General features: G+C 53.3%; 2 protein-coding genes across 2 annotated transcripts; both read right to left on the bottom strand.

Annotated features, from left to right (window-relative positions):
• Nucleotides 1-812: 812 nt before the first annotated feature.
• Nucleotides 813-5,686, bottom strand: LOC136303718 (keratin, type II cytoskeletal 6C-like). Its single transcript, XM_066207302.1, has 9 exons — nt 5,000-5,686; nt 4,170-4,384; nt 3,912-3,972; nt 3,512-3,607; nt 3,233-3,397; nt 2,211-2,336; nt 1,741-1,961; nt 1,315-1,349; nt 813-1,230 (listed from the first exon to the last, which is right to left on the bottom strand). Exons 1-9 carry the CDS (start codon nt 5,624-5,626, stop codon nt 887-889), a joined length of 1,890 nt encoding a protein of 629 aa, XP_066063399.1. The 5' UTR covers nt 5,627-5,686; the 3' UTR covers nt 813-886.
• Nucleotides 5,687-9,878: 4,192 nt separating this feature from the next.
• On the bottom strand, nt 9,879-15,508 carry LOC136303724 (keratin, type II cytoskeletal 4-like). Its single transcript, XM_066207317.1, has 9 exons — nt 14,932-15,508; nt 14,007-14,224; nt 12,867-12,927; nt 12,378-12,473; nt 12,123-12,287; nt 11,760-11,885; nt 11,169-11,389; nt 10,926-10,960; nt 9,879-10,824 (listed from the first exon to the last, which is right to left on the bottom strand). Exons 1-9 carry the CDS (start codon nt 15,439-15,441, stop codon nt 10,574-10,576), a joined length of 1,683 nt encoding a protein of 560 aa, XP_066063414.1. The 5' UTR covers nt 15,442-15,508; the 3' UTR covers nt 9,879-10,573.
• Nucleotides 15,509-21,677: the final 6,169 nt, after the last annotated feature.

Here is a 21,677-nt window from a genome sequence, read left to right as displayed (position 1 = left end):
CCAGATACAGTCTTGTGCCTCCAGATGAGAGTCAAGAGCATCATGTGAGCTGGGGCACCCACCCTGATCCATCCCCACCACTGATCGGTTCCCTCAAAACACAGGGACGGGCAGGAGAACCACCCCCTCTCCCACCCTGCCCCGAACAGCTCCCAAAGCAGCAACACAACGACATCGTGAATATTCTCTGCAATTTATTGGGAATGGCAACATCCCAAGGAAGGAGGGCAGCCCACAGAGGAGGGGGAAGGTGGGGGCAGTACATCTCACACTGTGTCAGGGAAGCTGGGCACTGAAGGACAATTTTGGTCTCCTTAGGGATAGTCCATGTGTGTTTGAGGTGTCCCAGGTGTCACCGAGAGCCAGGACAAGTGGAATGGAAGACAGAGCTCCAGGGAAGCTCCTGCTAGCAGCACACCTGGGTCTCCCAAGTGAGCAAAGCTGGCCAGAAGCTCCACCCTGGGCCAGCTCATCCCACTGGCCACTGCCTGAGATGCCCCCTCCCCAAGGAACAAATCCCGCTTGCCACACACCCACCCTGACCCCAAAGGCCTGCAAAGGGAGTAGCAGGATGGACACACACAGAAGCACCCCAGGGACACAGAACAGAAGGAGAGATGAGGAAAGAGGGGTTTTATACACGTTTGCCACAAGAAATGTACAACACAGCAAGGAAGGCAGAGCGACCCCTCCTGCCAAGGCAGCTCCCGGTGCCGGGACACCCACGGCATCGCCACCAAAGCCCCGGGTGGGAACAGGAGCTGGAATGAGCTGGGTGGGAGGGACAGAGTTCATCCCATTACAGGACACCGGAGCTGGCTTTGGGAGGCTGGGCTGCTGTCAGGAGAAGAGAGGAGGTGCTTCTTTCCTTGTCAACCTTCGGGGCTCAGAATCTCACTCCCGAAGATTTGACCGAAGTGGTGGTGACACATCTCCGCACGGAGGAGGATCCCCCACCAGAGCCGCACATCCTTCCGCTCCCAGAGGAGAAGCCCCCACCGTACATTCCTCCCCCCATCCCACAGCTGCCGCCCATGCTGCCTCCTCCAAAGCTGCTGCCTCCTCCGCAGATGCCACCTCCTCCCATTCCTCCTCCCATGCTGCTGCCGCCTACAAATCCTCCTCCCATTCCGCAGCTGCCGCCTCCGAATCCTCCTCCCATGCCGCTGCCTCCGAATCCTCCTCCCATGCCTCCTCTGCCTCCAGAGACAGTCGTCCTGCCCACCACAGCTGGAAGAGAAGCACAGGTTACTCACCTGTTGCCCAAAAGACCAAGTTTTACCCCTTCTGAAGGACCCCAGGGCAGATACTTACAGACATTGACGTTGGACATGCTGTCGTTGCACAGCCTGTGTAGGAAATTGGACATTTTAATTACCCAATAAAAGAGAGGTTGTAAAGACTTTAAACTGTGTTTCCACTATCAAGTATTTTTCCTGGTTCACTCTCTTAAGCCTCTTTGGAATCACTAAAAGATTGGAGAAGGGAAGGGGTTGGAAATTCCTCTTTACAATGAGGTTTCTTCCGATTTCAGGTTCATTAAAAACTCAGCAGTGACGGAGATGGGGCAGCAGCTCTGCCACCCCTAGGGAACCAATTATGGGTCCTGACCCCTAGAAATCCCACACAGCATCAATCACAACATCCACCTGTTACCCCAAAGAATTGGTTTGGGATTACAGTCAATATTCCAGGTGTCCAGTGTAGATCACAACACCCAATGAGAGCTCAGCTGTTTACCTGTTCTCCTCCCCCTCCAGCAGCTTCCTGTACATGGCAATCTCAACGTCCAGCGCGATCTTGACATTCAGCAGCTCCTGGTACTCCTTCAGCAGGCGAGCCAGCTCCTCCTTGTCCTTCTGCAGGGCGCTCTCCAGCTCCTCCAGCTTCAACCGGGCATCTTTGAGGGCCATCTCTCCCCTCTCCTCAGCTTCAGCAATGGCTGCCTGCAGCTGCTGGTTCTGAGGAGCACAACAGGAGCTTCCTCAGACCTCATTTTGTCCCTAATGATCAGTCCTCAGACCCCCAAGAGGAGAAATGAGGAGGCAAACAAACATCTGCATAAAATGAACTTGGGGTGATAAAAGGTTTCTGCCCCACTCATGGTCATTTGCGATCCAACCTGCTGCCATCTTTCTCTGAGACACCAACTAGCCCCTTCCTTTCTTCATGCCCTCGATCTTATCCCCAAGACACTAACCAACCCCTACCTGCTTCTTCACAGTCTCAATCTCAGCCCGCAGCCTCTGAACGTTCCTGGTCAGTTCCTGGATCTCCATCTTGGTGTTGCGGAGGTTGTCGCCGTGCCGGCCAGCCGTGCTCTGGAGCTGCTCATACTGATGGCACCAAGACGGAACAACCCATCAGTAACACATTCCTGGTGCGTCTGGGAGATTCATCCCCACTTTCAAGGGTCGAGTGACACTAAGAGGACCCACTTATCATGCCCAGCTCAATGTTCAACGTGGCTCTGGGACTCAGTCATGGGATTTGAGCTTTGAAATGGATCTTAGTGACACTAAAAAGCATCTCTTGCCTTCTGAAAAGCCACTTGGGCTGGAATTTTCTCATTACGGTGCATTTTGGGCCGTTTTTATTGAGAGGTTTCAATGCCTTAAGTTTTAGCTTTCATATTATCCAGATTCTGCACCGCATTAGTATGTTACTCTGAACTTCATATAAAGAGTTAGCAAGTTCTCACAGTTCAGTCAGACAAAACAATCCCTTTCCAGCCTGAGAACCAAGGACACCATTGCAGCTTCAGGCCCAAAAAGTATAAACAGGGAATTGAGGAGAGCAAACTGGGAGGACGAGACTTCATAACCTGAAGCTGTAATTGGACAATTAACCCCAATATGTAAATAGACCAAAACTTATAAAAGTGTGAAAACTTGTGACCCATCATCCATCTTGGGTGTAGCCTCAGCTGGCTCTTGTACTGTCCAAGGTGTATTCTTTGAAAGTTTTTTAATAAACACCTACTTTATTTTTTAACACTGTCTAGCCTCAGTCTAGGTAGCCTCTCAAAGCATCAGTCTGTGCCATGCACCTCAGTGAGTTTAGCACATATTGGGAACAGTGAGTCAGATCCCTCAAAAGCAGCTCAATCCCTCTGGACCTTCCTTGCACCACAAGCTCCAGCCCCGTTAGCTTGAAAAGGTGTCTCACCCAGCCATAAATTATTGTAAATCACCCAGCCACACCCAGGAGTCTCGACTGCTCCCTGACTCACCTGGCTCTGGTACCAGGCCTCGGCCTCAGCCCGGCTGCTCTGGGCGATCTGCTCGTACTGGCGCCGGACCTCCTCGATGATGCTGTCCAGGTCCAGGTGCCGGTTGTTGTCCATGGACACCACCACGGACAGATCCCGGCTGATTGTCTGCATCTGAGACAGCTCCTGCAACCACGACATGAGTCAGAGGCACCATCCCAAGCCTAAATCCACCCAGGCACCCTGTCCAACCTCAGTGTCCTTGGCCACCACGGACACTGGGGAGGAGAGACCTCCTACCTCCTCATAGATGCACCTCAGGAAGTTGATCTCGTCTGTCAAAGCTCCCACCCTGGCTTCCAGCTCAACTTTGGTCATGTAGGCACTGTCCACATCCTAAAGGAAAGATCCCACAGAAAATAGTTTTGTTTCCTCTCGAGAATCCTTCAGCTTGTGGGAATCACAGTCTGTGCTGAGGGTTTGGTGTTATTCACTTGGACACCATTATGTTTTTATATAACTCTATAATCATATATATAAATAATTAAAAATAAATAATGTTATTGTGTCATTCAGTCGTACGAATTGAATATGAGGGATTCCAGATATCAGCTGGAAGATCTTAGAAACTTCACAATTCCTAGTCAAGCACAGGTAAAGCTAAATATTGAGGGATTATTTTGTGGTGCCTCTGACTCACCTTTTTCAGCACCACAAACTCGTTCTCAGCTGTTGTGCGCCGGTTGATTTCTTCCTCATACCTATGAAGAGGAAAAGTGCAAATTGAGTTCTTGGACTTTCCTGCCTAAGGCCATGAGAAACAGACTTAAAGGGGAAAAAAATCCCTAAGTTAAAATAATTAGGCCGAAAAACTATCTCCACTATCACCATAAAAAATATTTGGGGAAAATTAAAGTGACCAAAAAGCTGCTTGAGCTGCTCCTGGCTCCACACTCACTTGGTTTTGTAATCCTCGACGTACTGCTGCATGTTCTGCAGCTCTGACTCCAGCTGGCTCCGCTGTGCCAGGATTGAATCCAGCTGCCTCCGCAGGTTCTGGATGTAATTCTCAAAGATCACATCCAGGTTCTTCCTCGGCCCTGATGGCCCTTGCTGCTGGAGCAGCTCCCACTTGGTGGAGAGCACCTTGTTCTGCTGCTCCAGGAATCGGACCTACAGCCAACACACAGAGAACCCACCATCACATGGGAACAGCTCCCACCAAAACATCTCTTGCATCACTCAGAAAGATTTGCATGGTGATGAGAAAACCAATTAACTCTGTTTTTTAAAATTTCTGTTGGTGCCTAAACTGCAAAATTGGGAAAAGAAGGCAATTTCTAGAAATTTCCTACTCAAAGGAGCTTTTACACATTGCCTTTACTCCAAATCCAGCCCCATCGCAGGCAGTCTCCAGCCTAGATTTAAAAGCCTGGAGATTTGGAAACAAAGAGAAAAATATATAAATTAATACTTAAATGGGAGGGTTTTTGGGCAGAGAGTGGTGGAGGAGGGAGAATCTGTGCCCGAAACCTGCGGAGGTTGGAGGTGTTGAACCTGCTTGCAAGAGTAACCTCAGAGTAGAGCTTGGTGCAACAGGGCAGATGAAAGCCCTGGAGACATTGCTTTGATCTCGTGTGGAGGAGAGATTCCCATCTCTTCTCTTAATGAAAAGGCTCTGCCCAAGCTTCTCTGCCTGCTGGGATTTAGCTCTAGAAGGACATTTCTGCACAATTTGGAAGTTCCTCCTAATTTTGGGCTTAATCAGGCACAATCCTACCCTCTCACCTTGTCGATGAAGGAGGCAAACTGGTTGTTCAGGGTCTTGATCTGTTCCTTCTCCTGATTTTTAACTTGCTGGATCTGGGGATCAATCTCGACATGGACCGGACGCAGGAGGGTCGTGTCAATCTGCACTGGCTGGATCCCAGGGCCACCTCTCCCAGGGCCACCCATGCCAAAGCCTGGGCCACCAAAGCCACCCATTCCTCCACCACCCATCCCGCCACCAAAGCCACCCATTCCTCCACTGAAGCCACCCATTCCTCCTCCACCACCCATTCCACCTCCTCCCATTCCTCCAAAGCCACACATTCCTCCTCCTCCTCCACCCATTCCGCCCCCAAAACTGCCGAGACCCCCATAGCTCCCGCCGAAGCCGCCCATCCTGCCGCCGTATCCACCGCCATAGCACCCGCCCATGGATATCCTGGCGCTGCCCCCCATGTTGTGGAGGCTCCGGCTGCCGAAGCCCCCGCACCGTCCTCCACCTCCGAATCCCCTGGACACTGAGTACGAGCTGTAGCTGCTCCTGCTCCGGCCGCCGCCTCCAAAGCCACCACCGATTGCAGAGCAGGAGCTAAAGCCCCTTCTGCTGCCCCCTCCAAAGCTCCTGCAGACAGACTGACGAGACATGGCTGGTTATCCTCAAAAGAGCCAAGAATGGAGAAGCTGAGGAACTCGACGGGTTTGTGGGTGAGGAGGTGGGTAGAAAAAGGGAAGTCAGTCCCTCTGGCTGGAGGGCAGCAGATGCTCCCTTTTATGTGTTTTTGGAGATGGGCTGGGTCTGCATGGGCGTGAAGGAGGAGACAGGTCCTGTCTTCATCAGCGCGGCGTGGCTTAAGATTTCCATCTCCAATTTGCCAAACATTGACCCTACCCAGAAACACACCCTCTAATGCAGGAGGAAAGGCAAAAAAAAAATCCAACTGGGGCTCCCAGCACTCCATGACTAAGGAATCCTACACTTTGTGGAGCAGCAAGACCCTCCCTAGGATACGCCAGGCAGTTTTTTTCCACCTTTCATCCACCGGGGTTGTTTCCCTGCTTATGTTTATCTTTAAATCTCTCACTCCAAAGCCCCATTGCAGGCAGGCACTGCGGCTCATGCCAAGTTGTAGACCAGCTTTCACAATTCCCAAAAACACACCTAAGTTACACCCTCAGCCTTCTTTTTACTTGGAAAATTGCCTTTGGCTCAGAGAATTGAGTTTCTCAATCTACAGCCAGGGCTCAGCAAATTGCATTTTGATGAGGCTCTTTGCCTTTTTGATAAATAAAACCTCACCAGTGACGAGACGCCGGTGTTGGCACTGGAAATTCATTTATTGTTGGATTAAAACATGTCCCACTGTCGTTATGCCAAGATAATCTCAGCACTAGTGAGGAAATACCCTAGCTGGGAAACCCGTGTAGGATTTTCTGAAAGCTTTACAACCATGAGGAGACACCAGGCACCGGCTGCCACGGTGGGACATGCAGGAAGATGGAGGGACAGCCCCAGGAACGCAGTGGGAGGAGGAATCCCAGATCCTTCTGCCCACATCACATGCCCTGGAACAATGTAAATGCAATTAATAGAGCTCGACTCATTTATAGAGGTGTGGAAATGAGGAGAGCACAGAGCTCGGAGGAATCACCATTCTTTTCAGCTGTTTCATTTATTTTGGTGTTTATATGCAAATGTATCTTTGGCAGATGTAGATTTTAGAAAGGCGGGAGTTTGGTGGAATCCTCCAGTTCCGATTCCCGACTGAGGATGGATTCAGACTACGATCCATCACAGAATTCCAGAATGGCTTGGGTTGGAAAGGACCTTAAAGCCCATCTTGCTCCACAGCCTGCCATGGGCAGGGACACCCTCCACTATCCCAGGTGGCTCCAAGCCTCTGTCCAACCTGGCCTTGGACATTTCCAGGGATTGGGCATGCACCACCCTTCACAGAGTCATGGAATGATTCAGGCTGACTCTGTAAGTCATTTAATCCAAAAATCCATCACAGATCCACCCTTTTGCCTTGCTTATCCAACAACAATTGGTCTCATTTTCTTTTTTTATAAAGAAAATATTTTTTTCTATTACTTTTCAACATTTTAAAGCCACCTAAGACATATTGAAGTCCAAACCTGCAGCTCTGGAGGCACCCAACTGGTGCAGGTCTCAAAATTCTCACAGAACACATGTTAATTAAGAGCTTCTGGAAAATCCACACCAGCAACTTCTGGTATCATCAGATGTTTAAATACCTCTAAAAATATCGCCCAGACACCCATTTCCAAAAGTGCCTTGGGACCCTGACATGCAGCTAAACTGGCATTTCCACTGGAAAACAGGACATTCCCTGTGTTTATCCCACCTCCCAGACCTGCGTGGGTCTGGGAGGACTCAAGGAAGTGGATCAGGTGGGTAGATAAGGCTAAGAAAAATTATGGAATCATAGAAGTGTTAAGACTGGAAAAGACCATCAAGTCCTACTTTTGAAAAAATTAATACATATAATATCAAAGCCTCACTGTAAAAACAAAGGAATGGGGGCGGGGGGGGGGGGGGTTGGACAGAGGGTTTTATAGGCAGTAAATCGAAAAATATACAAGAAATCTATACACAGACAATCAAAATGGGGGCTGAGGCACTGTCCCTCAATAGCCCAGGCAAGGCCCGCCTCCCTCAGCATTACTAAACCTCTGATTACACTTTCCTGGGGAATTTTTGTTGGTGTTTTTTTCTCCTCCTGTGGGCGGGATGACACGATCTGAAAGTTCTCCCGTTCCCAGGGGAGGAGAGTTCCCGAGTCAGCAAACGGCAGAGCCCCGAGCGCCCGTGGAGAGATAACACAGAGCGTTGAGTCACGGCCACGGCTCCAGCCAAGCTTAGGAAATCAAACTGGGATTTGGGTATCAACATCACCTCCCGGTTCAAACATGGTGGGAAGAGGTGGAATGGCTTGGGTGGGAAAGGAATGGAAAGATCCTCCCATCCCACCTCTGCCATGGGCAGGGACACCTTCCACTAGCCCACATTGCTCCGAGCCACATCCAACCTGGACTTGGACACTTCCAGGGATGCAGCAGCCACAGCTCCTCTGGGAAATCAATTCCAGGGCCTCCCCACCCCAACAGGGAGGAATTCCTTCCTGGCATCCCATCTAATACTCTTTCAGCTGGAAGCCATCACCCCTTATCCCGTCATTTCAGGACCTTTCCAAGTCCATCTACAGCTGTCCTGGAGCCCCCAGTGAAGGCAAATGACCTTCAGAGGTCACTTTCCCACCCAAACTGTTCCATGATGCTGTGAAAATAAACAGGCCTTGAATAACTGAGAGGAAACCATGAAATCACAGAATCATGGAATGGTTTGTGCTGGAAAGGACCTTAAGGTTCATCTTGGTCTATCCCCTGCCATGGGCAGGGAGAAACCCTGATGAATCCAATCCTATTTTCAGACCATGGAAAACATTTTCTCTCCTCCAACCAGAGGCAGGAATTATATCGCCTCTGCGTCTGGCCTGGGAGAATTCTTCCCTAATTGCTGGTGTGATCCCAGGAACAAAAGGGGAGGGATTTGTATGTATGTTTGTTTTAGCAACTGTCCTTTGGGCTCCTGGAGAAGCCCTTTGTCTCTCCTCAGGAGAGGAGTCACTGCTGGAAGTGAGTTTGGATTGGGGTGACTCCCAGGGATTGGGGTGACTCCAAGGGAAGTCAATACCTTTTCATTCAACACCACTTCAGGTCACTTTTACAACTTCCCAAATGTTTAACCATCGCTCAAACCATGTCCCCACCCAAGCAGTGACAAGCCCGTGCTGGCAGCATTGTGACATTCCATTGTGACATTCCGCCTGTCGCTGCTGGTACTGGACGTCTTCAGCCTTTACCAGCTCAGAACGGAATATGGGAGAAATGGGATGAGTCACCCCAAGCCCAGGGTTGGCCAGGGATGTGATTCAAGGTCTTCTGAGCAAGAGGTCAAACCACAACAGGAGTTTGGGGATCAAAATTTATCCAAATACTCTGCTTTTGGGGGAAGGTGGGGTTTGATGGAGCGGGATGGGGGGGAAGGTCTTGCTCTTCCCCTGGTCTCAGTGGCCTATTGGAGATGCCCTTAGTGCAATCCATGGATCCCTGGTGAGTTCAGATAGTAGGAAAAGCTGCAGGGCTGGCTCCAAAACCATGGATACCAAAGGATTAGCTCCAAATTATTTGGAGAGGTCATTATATGACCACTCTTCCTTATCCCACACCAACCATGGTAGGATGTTCTAAAGCACTTGGGGTTGTGCAGAGTGCCCTGGGAGTTCCAGCTGTGGCACCGCAGTCCTGGGGCCACCTCAGAAGACAGAGTGGGCAGTTGTGTGGTCAGGCACAGTGGCCAGGGAGAGGTGAGATAGCTGTGGAACATCCCAAATTGGCTAACTCCAGCATGGAAAGAGCTTAGGAAGAGAAGGAGGAAGGGAGGAGTCTCCTAAAATCCACAGAGTCTGAAAGTCTGCTCAGATCTGATCAGGACAATGGTTGGACAAAAATCTCTGCCACGTCCAGAGATCCTGCAGGACAGAGAGGAAGATATGGGGGCTGCCTCGTTCTCTCTGCCGGTGGTGGGCTCATTCCCAGGGCTGTCACCAAAACACCCCAACTGTGTCACTGTCACTCTGCACCCAAAGTCCCTTCAACCTTCCCGGTGAGACTCTCCTTATTCCTACAAAACTCAAACTCCCCACATTTTTGGAGACAGAGAGGGGTGAGGAGACCCAGTTGCACCTTCACCTGAGTTCCTTTAAATTCCGACTTCAAAGGGCAGGAGAAAGTCAGGAAGTGTTTTCAGATCTCGTCAGAAGACGAGACTTGTTACAACATGAAACTCTTTGGTCGGGGAGAAAACCACACCAGGTTTCTGCCTCTCGTCTTTATTGGGGGATGGCACATGCCAAGGAGAAAGACTTAAGCAAACACACACGATTGTTCCCATGGTCCCAAGGAAAAGGTGAACCCTGAGTAAAAATAAACATTTTACAACAGCCTGAGTGAAACTCAGGGGGGGGAAAGCAAACTTAAAGTCAGTTGGGTGAGAAACTTCTTCAGGGGGGCCAAAGCACCAGAGGAAATTCCTGTTTTAGAGCTTGAGCTGTGGCTGATGAGTGGCACTGATTAAAGCTGCACCACAGCTGGATCCAGCACAAGAGCTTGAGAGAAGCCGAGGCTTTGCTCCACACTCGGAGCTGTGCCTGGATCCATCGCCGCTCCTGCCTGTGGTTGGGTGCCTCTTGCTTGGAGGGTGCAGCTCCACGGGCTCATCCCAGCCGGGTTTGGGGCTCCCCATGAATGGGCAGGTCCCACTCCCAAAGGAGACCTGGGCACCTTGATGTCCAGCAGCTGGAGGGGAGCACAAGGGATTGAGCTGTTCTTGGCTGCTGTTGGGAGTCTCAGTCCTTGGCAGCTGGATTTAGCCATGTTTGTCTCCTACCCACAGTCTGAGTGCTGGTTTAAGGTGCTATCAGTGCCCATCACTCAGTGGTCATTGGGGGGACATCGTGCGTTTGCTTCCTTTCTCCTCTGGGTGCCGGGATCGGGGGGTTGATTTCTTTCCTATGCCCTCCGGACAGTGGGGCTGCCGTTCTTCAGGATGGTGCCAGATCCCCCCACCACCACTGAGTTAGATCCCCCACCCAGGGAGCCAAATCCACCCCCAGCACCAAATCCGCCCCCTCCCAGGCTGAAGCATAAACCAGCACCGCCCGTGTTGCAGCTGCCTTTCCCGCTTCCAAAGCCAATTCCTCCTCCAAGGCACAATCCGTTGCTGTATCCACCTCCCACGGAGCTGCTGCCGCCCACCACAGCTGCAGAGAGGAACAAAAGGCACTAGGTTACCTCTGATGCCACCAAGAAGTTTGGGAACACCAATCCCAGCCCACCACACTCCTGTGGGAACAGTACTTACAGATGCTGACGGAGCTCTGGCACTCTCCAGACATCCTGCAAGGAAAAGAGATGGACTGTCAGATCCAGCCAGAGCATCTGGAGTGGGCCAGCTCCATGAAGTCAGGATTGGTCCACTGGCACAGCCACAGGGCCATGGTCCATGGCTCATGACAATACCATTAATGTTTTATGAAGATGATGGTACACATTTTTTCCATTCAGTGATCAGGATACACTGGAATTCTTTCTGTATCCCACCCACCTGCACTCCTCGCCCTCCAGCAGCTTTCTGTAGGTCGCAATCTCCACGTCCAGGGCCAGCTTGACGTTCATGAGCTCCTGGTATTCCCGGAGCTGCCGGGCCATGTCAGCCTTGGCTTTTTGCAGGGCTGTCTCCAGCTCAGCCAGTTTGTCCCTGGCATCCTTGAGAGCCACCTCCCCGCGCTGCTCCGCATCCGCAATTGATGTCTGAACGGTCTCACACTGGAGAGCAAGACATGGATGGGATGAGTGGGGTGGAGGCAGCCAGTGAGAGATGAAACCATGATCCCAGATCAGAGAAACACGTCATGGTTTGGGCTGGACAGGATCTTCAAGATGATCTGGAGCATGAGCAGGGACACCTTCCACTATCCCATGTTGCTCCAAGCCATGTCCTACCTGGTCTTGGACACTTCCATGGATGAAGCATCCATAATTTCTCTGGGCAACATGTGCCAGAGCCACTCAGGCTCAGCTTTCCAGAGGTCCCTCCCATGCCCAACAATTCCCACCACACTCATTTCCCTTCAGGGCATTTCTAAAGGGGATGACCAGGTGGTCTTCCCCATTACTCAAAAAACATAACCCCCACCTGCTTCTTCACACTCTCGATCTCAGCCCGGATCCTCTGGATCATGCGGTTCAGCTCAGAGATCTCTGTCTTGGTGTCCTTGAGGCTGTCCCCATGCTTGCCTGCAGTTGCCTGCAGCTCCTCGTACTGGGATGAAACAGGAAGAGCACATTGAGTAGGGTTATGTGACCGCTGTGACCTCACAGCTGCTCCCGGAACTTCTGCGCAGTGCAGAGAAGCCAAGGAGAGCAAGTCTGTGCCAAGTACACTGTGGATGGACCAGCACCAGCAATATTCCAGATCTTGCCATGGTCTGAACTGCCACCAGTAGCTCTCCCACCCCCTTGGACACTGGAGAAGCCCAGCAGTGTCTGCCACCCTCACCTTGCACCGGTACCAGGACTCGGCCTCCAGCCGGCTGCGGTTGGCGATCTCCTCGTACTGCGCCTTCACCTCGGCAATGATGCTGTCCAGGTCCAGGGTCCGGTTGTTGTCCATGGACAGCACCACCGAGGTGTCAGACACAGTCTTCTGCATCTGGCACAGCTCCTGCAGGGGACACCAACAAGATTTAGCCCTTCCAGAGCTTCCTTATGGTGTCACAACCCTCCCCCATCCTGGTGTCCCTGGAATACTCACTGCCTCGTAAAGACACTTCAGGAAGTTGATCTCATCTGACAGAGAATCCAGTTTTCCTTGGAGCTCCACCTTGGTCATGTAGACTCCATCCACGTCCTGCAGCAGAAATGGGATGAGAAAACCTGCCCAGCACACACCTGTTAATCTAAAATGTCACGGAATCATGGAATGGTAGGGGTTGGGAGGCACCATAAATGCAATTCCACCCCCTTCCATGGGCAGAGTCACCTTCCACTCTCCCAGGCTGCTCCAAGCCCCATCAAGCATGGCCTTGGACAATGCCAGGGGTCGGGCAGCCACAACTGCTCTGGGAAATCCATTCCAGGGCCTCCCTACCCTCACAGGGAAGAATACCTTCCCAATATCCCATCTATCCCTGCCCTCTGGCAGTAGGAAGGCATTGCCCCTTGTCGTGGCACTCCAGGCTCTTGTCCAAAGTCCCCCGCCAGCTCTCCTGGAATCCCTTTAGGTAAAAAACAAGGACTTGACCTTCTTCAGGAGCACAAAGTCATTCTCAGCTGCCGTCCTTTTGTTTATCTCCTCCTCGTACCTGTGGATGGGAAGGAGGGAGATGGAATCTGGCTGCTTGCTTTGGCTCCAGCTCAAACTAATGAACATTGTTTGCCTCAGACTCATAAACTCAGCAAAAATAGATCTGCCACGAGGGAGATTTATGGACAGGGAATTGCACTTCGCCTTTCAGGACAAGCCCTGGCTCTTGCATCTCCAGCACCTGGGTGAGGAAAGCCTGGAAAGAGGAATTCTGGCTCTGCTAAAATGAGTCCTGGTATTTGCGGCCACTCCAAGTTCCTTCTATGAGATCCAAGAACCTTCAGCTCCTCACAGGTATCATAGAATCTCCTGATTTGGAAGGCACTTACAGGGATCATCGAGTTCATCTCCTGGCCTTCATGTCCTGGCAGAGGACACCCCAGAATCCCAAATGGACCCAAATTTTCCAGATGCTCATCTCCAAATATAAAGTCAGTTTTCACCCAGCAACCTCTGGTTGATCCCAGGTCGTGTGGATTCCGATGATTCCCAGACTTCCTTGCCCACTGTGTTTTGTAATTCCTCAAGTGGATTAATTTCTCCAGTCTTTGTTCTACTTTTTCCAACTGGACACATTTTATGTTCATATTCATAGAATAAAATAAATTATACATTATAATAAATAACAGCAGGAAAATTATTTTTCCTTTCTTTTTTTTTTTACTTCATGTCAACCTTCCACAGAAATCCTCAAATCCTGAATGATATTATGTGAAGGAATTGTGAAGAAATCCATAAGAAAATTAGAGTTGGGTTTAGCAACTGATTAATTCATTGAATCGTAATGTCACTGATTCTTAAGGAATTCCTTCTTGAGGAAGACAAAGAGTGGAGGATCCTCCTTCAGGAAGAAGCACAATTCAAGCAGTATATTGAGAAAATCTGGGAAAAGTTGAGAAATACCTTGGAAAAGAACCACTTTTCATCCAAACTCACTTTACCGAAAACATTTCAACATTTTCTAACCATCGGGAAAAAAAATCGATATTGACAATTATTGTCAAAATTTCAAAATTCTGGGGCCGTTTGAAGCGAGTTTTTCTCTCTATTTGCCACCAGACACCCCAAACAACCTACTTTGTCTTGAAGTCCTCCACCATGTCCTGGAAGCTCTTCAGCTCCGTCTCCAGCTGGTGCTTCTCACTGGAGAGACAATCCAACTGCTTCCTCAGCCCACTGATGTAGGTCTCAAAGAAAGGGTCCAGGTTCCTGCCCCCCGTTCCTGTGCCACCCTGTTCCTGCAGCAGCTTCCACTTGGTCTCCAGGACTCGGTTCTGCTGCTCCAGGAACCGGACCTAAACAGGTGGGGAAAGAGTCAGATTCTTCCTTCAAAATCTCATCTTTTTATTGATTTTTCCCCCCATGTGTTTTCCATATTTTATTCCCATTTAATGTGTGATAACTCCCCAGTCCTACAGGACAGGTAGGACTACAGTGGATGGGGTGAGTGGGCAAAAGGGGCTCACGTCCCCTCCCCAATTTTGGAGCCTCCAAACAGGAGAACCACAGTGAACTTCATGGGTTTGGCATCCTCTTGTTCAAAATAGCCAGAAAAGTCACAACATCTTCAAAATAGACCAAAACATCCAAAAAGTCCAATCACCTCCTTAAAAATAGCCTAAATCACTACATATCCCATCCTCTCCTTAAAATAGCCCAAAACACCCCAAATCCCAACATCTCCTTTAAAATATTTACCAAAAATCCCACCTTCTCCTTTAAAATAGCCCAAGTCACCCAAAATCACATCTTCTCCTTAAAAGTAGCCTAAAGCACCCAAAATCCCATTAAAAATAGCCCCAAATGCCCCAAAAAATTCACCTTCTCCTTCAAAGTAACCCAATGTTCCCCTTAAAATAGCCCATTTTCCCCCTAAAAATAGCCCCAAACACCTTCAGTTTATGGTGACCTGGGCAGCTCCCGGTTCTGGGTGCCACTGGATGAGCATCTCCTGGTCATTCCCACCCTCCAGAGCCGATCCCGGGATGAAGCCCCTCCAAACCTTGTCGATGAAGGAGGCGAATTTGTCGTTGAGTTTCCTGATCTCCTCCCGCTCCTGTGTCCGAACCTTCTGGATCTCGGGGTCAATCTCCAGATTGAGGGGGGCCAGCAGGCTCTGGTTGATGGTGACCTCCCTGATGCCACCCGGGGGGCACGGGGGGAAGCCCTGGCTCCCCAGCCCGCCGTCGAATCCTCCACCAAAGCCATTGCCAAGGCCTCCACCAAAGCACCCTGCACCATAGCCACCCCCAAATCCTGCTCCGGCCCCAAAGCCAAAGCCTCCTTGCCCACCAAAGCCTCTGCAGGCACCACCAGCTCCCCCAAATCCTCCCAGGGATGTGCTTTTACTGCCCCCCAAGGAATAGAGGCTCCTGCTGCTGAAGCTGCCAGCGCCACCAGATCCTCGGCATCCTCCACGGGGCATGGAGCTGAACATGACCTTGTTCCTGCCCCCGAAACACACAGAGCTGGAGCTGAAGCCCTTGCCAAGAGCGCAGGACTGGCGAGACATGGTGAAGGGTCCCCAAAATTCTGAGCAGAGAGCTGAGGCTGGAGCTTGGGAGGCGAGAGGAGCCAAGTCCTGTGGGAGCAGCTGCTGGGTCCCCGCTTTTTATGGGCTCAGGGAGTTGGTCGGTGCCGGGGGGAGTGGAGGTGTCATTTTTTGGGGGTTGTTTCATTCTCGTCATTGTTTTCAGGTTTGAAAGGACGCCCTCCTCACTTTGCCACAACCATGACCTGCCAGCAAACACTCCCCAGAGAGTAAAGAAAAACAAAAGTATTGTTGGTGTTGGAGCCAAACTCCAACTCAAGTTCCCTGGGCTGCGGCTGTCACTCATCACAAAGCCCCGTGAACTTTCTGATGCATCACGCCCTCGAGGGAAAACCTTGTTTTAGCTAAATCTGTCATTTTCAGCCTGACACCAGGCACTGGGTTCACTGAATTCCAACAAAAACCCCGGCTCCCAGGCACACCCTCAGATGCACTCAGTTTCAACCTCCTGCTCCGAGGAGGGGTGACGTGGGTTGTCCAAAATGTTTCACAACTAGGAGCATTAGTGTTTGGCAGGGCTCTTAAACTACTCTTATGTCAATAAAGATGATTTTAAAACCTTCTTAAAACTTCTGAAAGGGTTTTGAAGTCATTCTGGGTCCCTCTGAGTGATGGGTTGAGCTGGGTGGGACACATTGGGATTTGCAGAGACAGAAATATCCCAATATATGTGCATTGGGCCACACCCCAACAGGGTCAATACTGTTCTCTGCCCCACAGCTTCGACTGGGGATCACATCCCTCCTCTGAGGAACCTTTCAGGGATTTTGGGATGTTTCCTGAGGGTCCCTGTGGGTCTCCAGTCCCTCCACAGCACGTGGTACTCAGCAAAGCTGCTCCCAGCCTATCCCATTGTTAAAACAACACAATTTAATTGCTTAATTGCTTTAAATTTCTATTTAAATGAGGTGTCAAACTTCCTCCTTTGAGGATCCTGGTTCATCCCACCATTAAAACAAATAAAAAGCCCCCAAACTTCCTCCCAACTCCACACTGCCAATAAAATCCAGCTGGATTATCCCATTCATTGGGAGACATTTGTGGAACCAGTTTCAGCTCTGAGACTGTTCACTCCTGTATTTTTTTTTTTTTCACTGAAAATACGTAAGTCTAGGTCTGGATGAGTGTCCCAGTGTTTCCTCCTGAATCTCATCGGGGATTCCTGAAGCTCCAAGATTGTCAGCCCCAAGGGATTTGCAGTGCAGGGAACAGGGAAGTTGATGCTCCCCTTGGACAATGCGCGTCCTGCATGCCCCAATCCCAACCTGGAAATCCTGTCCCACCCTCCGGGGTTCCCCCAGTTTTCCAGCCGGAGAAGAGAAGCAGTTCAAACCAAGGGAAGGAGGCGGCGGCTGCCTCTCCTGACCTTACGCAACCGGCAGAGCTGCTCCAAAACTGAATGAACCTGTTGGAGCCCGGGTGGAGAGCATTCCTGCCAGGAGTTCCCAGGGTGGCTCCAGCACCAGCTCTTGGCGCAGCCACTGCCCCGCGGCCAGCCCGGCACTTGCCCAAGCAGCTGCTGGGCCAGCAAAGCCCTGCCCCGCCCTGCCACCAAGGGGTGGAGACACCTCACTGGGACACAGGGTCGGCTGTCAAATCCCTCCTGAACTCCAAGGGGGAGCATCTGGGATGCTCCAGCACTTGCGGGGATGGGAATGCATCAGGAGCAAAGCTGAGGGCCCAAGGTTGGCCACTGTCACCCAACCAGTGCTGGCCACCATCATTCACCCAATGTTGGCCACCACCCCTCACCCACTGCTGGCCACCGTCACCCACCTAACACTGTCACCCATCCACCCTAACATGGAGGGCCATCCCCCACCCAATGTTGGCCACCATCCTCTGCTCAGCCTTGGCCACTGTCACCCACCCAACACTGGCCACCATCACCCACCCAAACTTGACCATCGTCACCCATCCAGCACCCCAACATCCCAGCTTCCTGGTGTATCCCATAGGAGCAGGGACCACCAGCACAGGTGCCCAGCAGCCCCAACCATGTTGGCTGGGAAATGTGTAGCAGAACCAGAGCCCAAATACAGCCATTTTCACCCCAAAACTGCCCTGGGACTGGGTTCAACTGGGAAAACCTCAGATCCGGAAACTCCTGGCTGCTCTGTTGGCAGCCGCTGACCCGGGAAATTGCAGGGCTGGGAGCGGGAATGGTGACAGCTGGAACAACAAGGTGGGTCCCCGGGAGATCAAAGCAGGTGTTGCAGAAGACGGGCGGCACCCTGGGACTGCTGAGAGCCCCAGGCACTCTGGGATCCATGGCGGGGCAGAGCTGGCGGCCTGGAGCTCATGGCACCCCTCAATCCCAGGATTTACAAGCCCCAGGAGGGGGTTGACTCTCGTCACTGTTGTGATGCCATTGGTGTCACCTCTCCTGCTGTCCCACTGCCCAGGGATGGGACCCTGCATCATGTCCAGCCACAGGGAAAGCTCATCCCAGCCCCAGCACTGGGAAACATCCCAGGGAATGAGGATTAGGGATCATCGGGGAGGTAGACCCAGGAAGGAGCATCCACTTGGACTTGACAACCCCCCCAGGATCCCCATGAAGGGGTGGGGACCCTTCTGGGGGTCACAGGGCCCAGAGTGGGCCCCAGGCAGGGGTAGGGCTGTGGTGCCACGGGAATCCATGTGAATATCCCATGGGAATAATGACCCACTGGACAGCCGGGTCCCCCTGTTTCTTCACACATGGGGGGCAAACAAGGACACCAAAATGGGGCTAATTCAGTGTTAAAAGGGTTGAATCCTCCATCAAAGCCAGTTTGGTGGTGCTTGAGGTGGGGGGATCCCATGTTTTTGAGGGAAAATCACTGCAGTTGGGGGGGTTGGATCCAGTAGGCCACCCAGGTGCAGCATCACCCCCTCCCCAAATTCCTGGGGGTGGGAAATAGGTGGGCTGCATGCCAGAGAATCCCTGTATCCATCCTTCCCCCACCCTCCATCCCTCTCTCCCCAGTCCCCTGGGATCCCGAGGGCCAGAATGTGCCCCAAAGTCCAACCAGGCTCCCAAAAACAAGATCACACCCCACCACCCAACCCCCCCAGGCCCCCTTACTGGGGGCTCCCCAACTCCCGGGGTCACTCCACATCTCATCCCAATTAAAAAGGCAACACCGACTCAAAATATGCTGGGTCTGGGAGGGCAGAGTCTCAGGGGGCTGTGGAGGATGTTCGAGGGCAGGAGGAGGTTTGGGGTGCCAGGAGGCGAGGAGTGCAGGGGTGTGCGTGTGAAAGTACCGAGAGTTTGGGCGGCTCCTCCCAACGCTAATTACGGGAGTTAATTGTCCCGACAGGCCCTGGCTTGTCACTGCACCCCAAAACCCCACCCCGGTGGCGGCCAAGGGAACAGCCCCCAATACGGGGCAGGGACACGCTGCTATGGGGCAGAGACCCCCCCATAAACACCCTGGACACACCTGTGTGAGGAAGTGCCCACCTAAGCACCTGGATTTTTGAGGGCCACCTCCATGGGGAGGTGGATTTTGGGGTGACGGAGCCCATTCAGGAGGTGGATTTGGGGGGGGGCTGAGCTTGGGGGGGTTCCCACAAAGACAGAAATGGGGGTTGAGGACTCCCTGATCCAGGAAAATTTGGGGGGCAGGAAGTCTGAGCCCCCAGATTTTGGGGATCCCCTCCATGGGGAGGTGGGGTTTGAGGTGAAGCAGCCCATTCGGGAGGTGGTTTTGGGGTGTCTAAGCTTGGACAGACCCTCAGTGGTGGAAATGGTGGTTCAGGTTCCCTAGCAGGAAAATCTGGGGGGGGGCCACAAACCCCCAAGTTCCCTGGCTTGACTTCATCCTCAGACACAGGGGGACCCCCATAGGGCAGGCCCCCCGATTTCCTCCATCACCCCTTATGAGGCCCCAGCACCCCCCAGTGGTTCAGCACCCCCAAACCCCTCACTCCACTGCCCCATCCCAAGAGGATCCAGGTGACCCCAAAACGAGCAAGGACCCCCCAAACCTGTGAAAACCCAAACGCCCTGAGCTCAACCCCAGCCCCAGATACCGGAGGACTCCCACTTACCCCAGCACCTCGCATGGGCTCAGCGCCCCAAACCCCGCACTCCGTCCCCAAAAGGGACACTAAGGGACTGAAGTGCCCGGTTTCCCCCTGCCGGCTCCCTCTCAGTGCCCCAAAAGGCTCAGGGACACCCCCCCCTCCCCCAAACCTGGGGGCCCTCAAAGTGGGGCCCCACCGGGTGGGTGAGTCACGGCCCCACCCGTGGGATAAGCTGGGTCAGGTCTCAGCTTCCCCCCCCCTCCCCGGCCCCCCCCTCTGGGGGGACTCCGAGGTCCCGGGCATGAACCCCCAGGGTGGGTTCGAGATCAGATCTTGTGGGAAGGAGGGGTCCCCGCCATGTCCCCGTGCCTCAGTTTCCCTTCCCGGGCACCACCAGCGCCCACAGCTCCACTGCTGGGAGATTTGGGTGATGAGGGGATTAAACTCCCTCCCCAGGATCCTTTGGGTGCGCCGGGACCCCCGAGATCCTCCCGCAGTGTCCCAGCGGGGTGGGGTGAGACCCCCTGCCCCCAGAGACCCGCCCATAGTTGCCCCCTCCCTAATTTGGGGTGCCTCCCCATGAGGAAGGGGGTGAAGCGAGCAGGGGATGCTGGCACTGAGAGGGTTATGGGAGGGGTCCTGTCCCACGGCCCGGAGTCCAGATGGCACTGAAGGTGACACGAGGTGACATCCCGGGGGGTCCCACCGAGCTTGAGGGCTCCAGCTCCCCCCCCCCCAAACAATCCCTTCCTCAGTTTCCCTGCAGGATCTCCGTGAGTCCCGATTTCCAACCAGGAGGATCGATGGGGCTCAACCCCCCCAAGCCGCGGCCCTCCAGAACCACCCAGATCCCCCCAGGCCCCCGAAGCCGAACCCCTGAGCCTCCAGACCCCACATCCCGGCCACAGCCCCCAAAACCCCCAAGAGCGCCCTGACACCCCCCCTCCCCCCCAGTCTACTTCTAGACCACCGCAGACACCCCCAGACCCCGCACGGAGCCCCAACTGCCCCCGACTCTTCAGCCCGCCCAACCCCCTCCAGACACCCCCAAATCTACCCCCTGAGCCCCTCCAGGAACCTCCAGATCCACGCCGACTCCCCCAGACCGACTCCCGACTCCCCCTAAACCCATCCCGCGCCCAGATCCACCCCCCGATACCCTTCCCCCCACCCCCAGCCCCCAAATCCTCAGTGGGGCCGGGCCCGGGCGGGGACTCCCCATTCCCGACCCACTGCCCCGAAGGACCGGGGTGGGGCAAATCCCGCCTCCCCCCGCGGATCCATTCCCGCTCCTCTGCCGCCCTCCAGCGCCCGCGAACCCCAAAATCACCGGGGCGGGAGGGGCTGGGGGTGCTAAGGGCTGCGGGGGAAAGCTCGGGGGGTCCCCAAACCCTTCCAACCCCTCTCCCCGAAAGAACGAGACCCTCAAAACCGGACACTGAGTCAGGGGGGAGTTGAAATGGGGGTCCAGAAGACGAGGTGCAGGGAGGCGACCCCAATTTAACTCTCCCGAGGCGGGCGAGCCAGGACCCTCCTTCACCCCAAAAGCCCCTCAAAAGCTCAGCCCCCCCTCCCCGAGGCTCAGGGGACCCGAGGGGCTCAAGGACTCTCCAGAATTTTGGGGGGGCTCACGGTGGGTCTGAGGGAACCCGTCCCGGTTTTGGGCCCCCTTCAATTCCCCTTGCAAATCTGGGAAGGGTCGCCAAAGCTCCCGGGGTGCGAACCGGGGAGACCTCAGGGCTCCGTGTACTTTGGGGCTGCAGCCCCTCCCCCAACTCCTTAATTAATTAGTGAGTGAATTAATTAATCCTCTGCCAGCACTAATTACGGGCACCAGGTATCACTGCCCCCCCGACCCCCGCCTGCGGATGGAACTGCGGGGGGGCGGACACCCCAAAACCTGTGACACCCCCAGACCTTGTGGACACTCCCAGCCCCCCAACCCCAAATCTGTTCTCAGCCCGCCCCAGCCCTCAAACCCTCCCAGGCCGGGCCCTGTCGGGTTAATGATTAACGGGTGACAAAGTCCGCTGTCAGCGCCCATTTTGGGGGATCCCCCCTTCCCCTCCACCCCGTGGGGACCCTCCAGGATGGCTCTGAGCCCCCCAAAATGGCTTGGAGCCCCTGCCATGCCCCGTGCCCCAAATCTCCACCACCACTAGCCCAAACCCCCCAGGGCA

Source organism: Chamaea fasciata, unplaced genomic scaffold (assembly GCF_029207755.1).
Source record: "Chamaea fasciata isolate MVZ Bird 193981 ecotype frontalis unplaced genomic scaffold, bChaFas1.0.hap1 SCAF_41, whole genome shotgun sequence".
Classification (NCBI taxonomy): Eukaryota; Metazoa; Chordata; class Aves; order Passeriformes; family Sylviidae; genus Chamaea; species Chamaea fasciata.
The sequence above is the reverse complement of the archived record's forward strand: the minus strand, read 5'-3'. Positions and strand labels throughout refer to the sequence as shown.

Excerpts from the sequence above, each read along its gene's own strand:
- LOC136303718 (XM_066207302.1), bottom strand. The coding sequence starts at position 5,626 with ATGTCTCGTCAGTCTGTCTGCAGGAGCTTTGGAGGGGGCAGCAGAAGG. Across the intron at positions 3,973-4,169 it reads GTCGAGGATTACAAAACCAA|GTATGAGGAAGAAATCAACC; the intron begins GTGAGTGTGGAG and ends TCCTCTTCATAG. Across the intron at positions 1,350-1,740 it reads CTGGAGGGGGAGGAGAACAG|GCTGTGCAACGACAGCATGT; the intron begins GTAAACAGCTGA and ends TTTCCTACACAG.
- LOC136303724 (XM_066207317.1), bottom strand. The coding sequence starts at position 15,441 with ATGTCTCGCCAGTCCTGCGCTCTTGGCAAGGGCTTCAGCTCCAGCTCT. Across the intron at positions 12,474-12,866 it reads ACTTTGTGCTCCTGAAGAAG|GACGTGGATGGAGTCTACAT; the intron begins GTCAAGTCCTTG and ends TTTCTGCTGCAG. Across the intron at positions 11,390-11,759 it reads TCGAGAGTGTGAAGAAGCAG|TGTGAGACCGTTCAGACATC; the intron begins GTGGGGGTTATG and ends CTTGCTCTCCAG.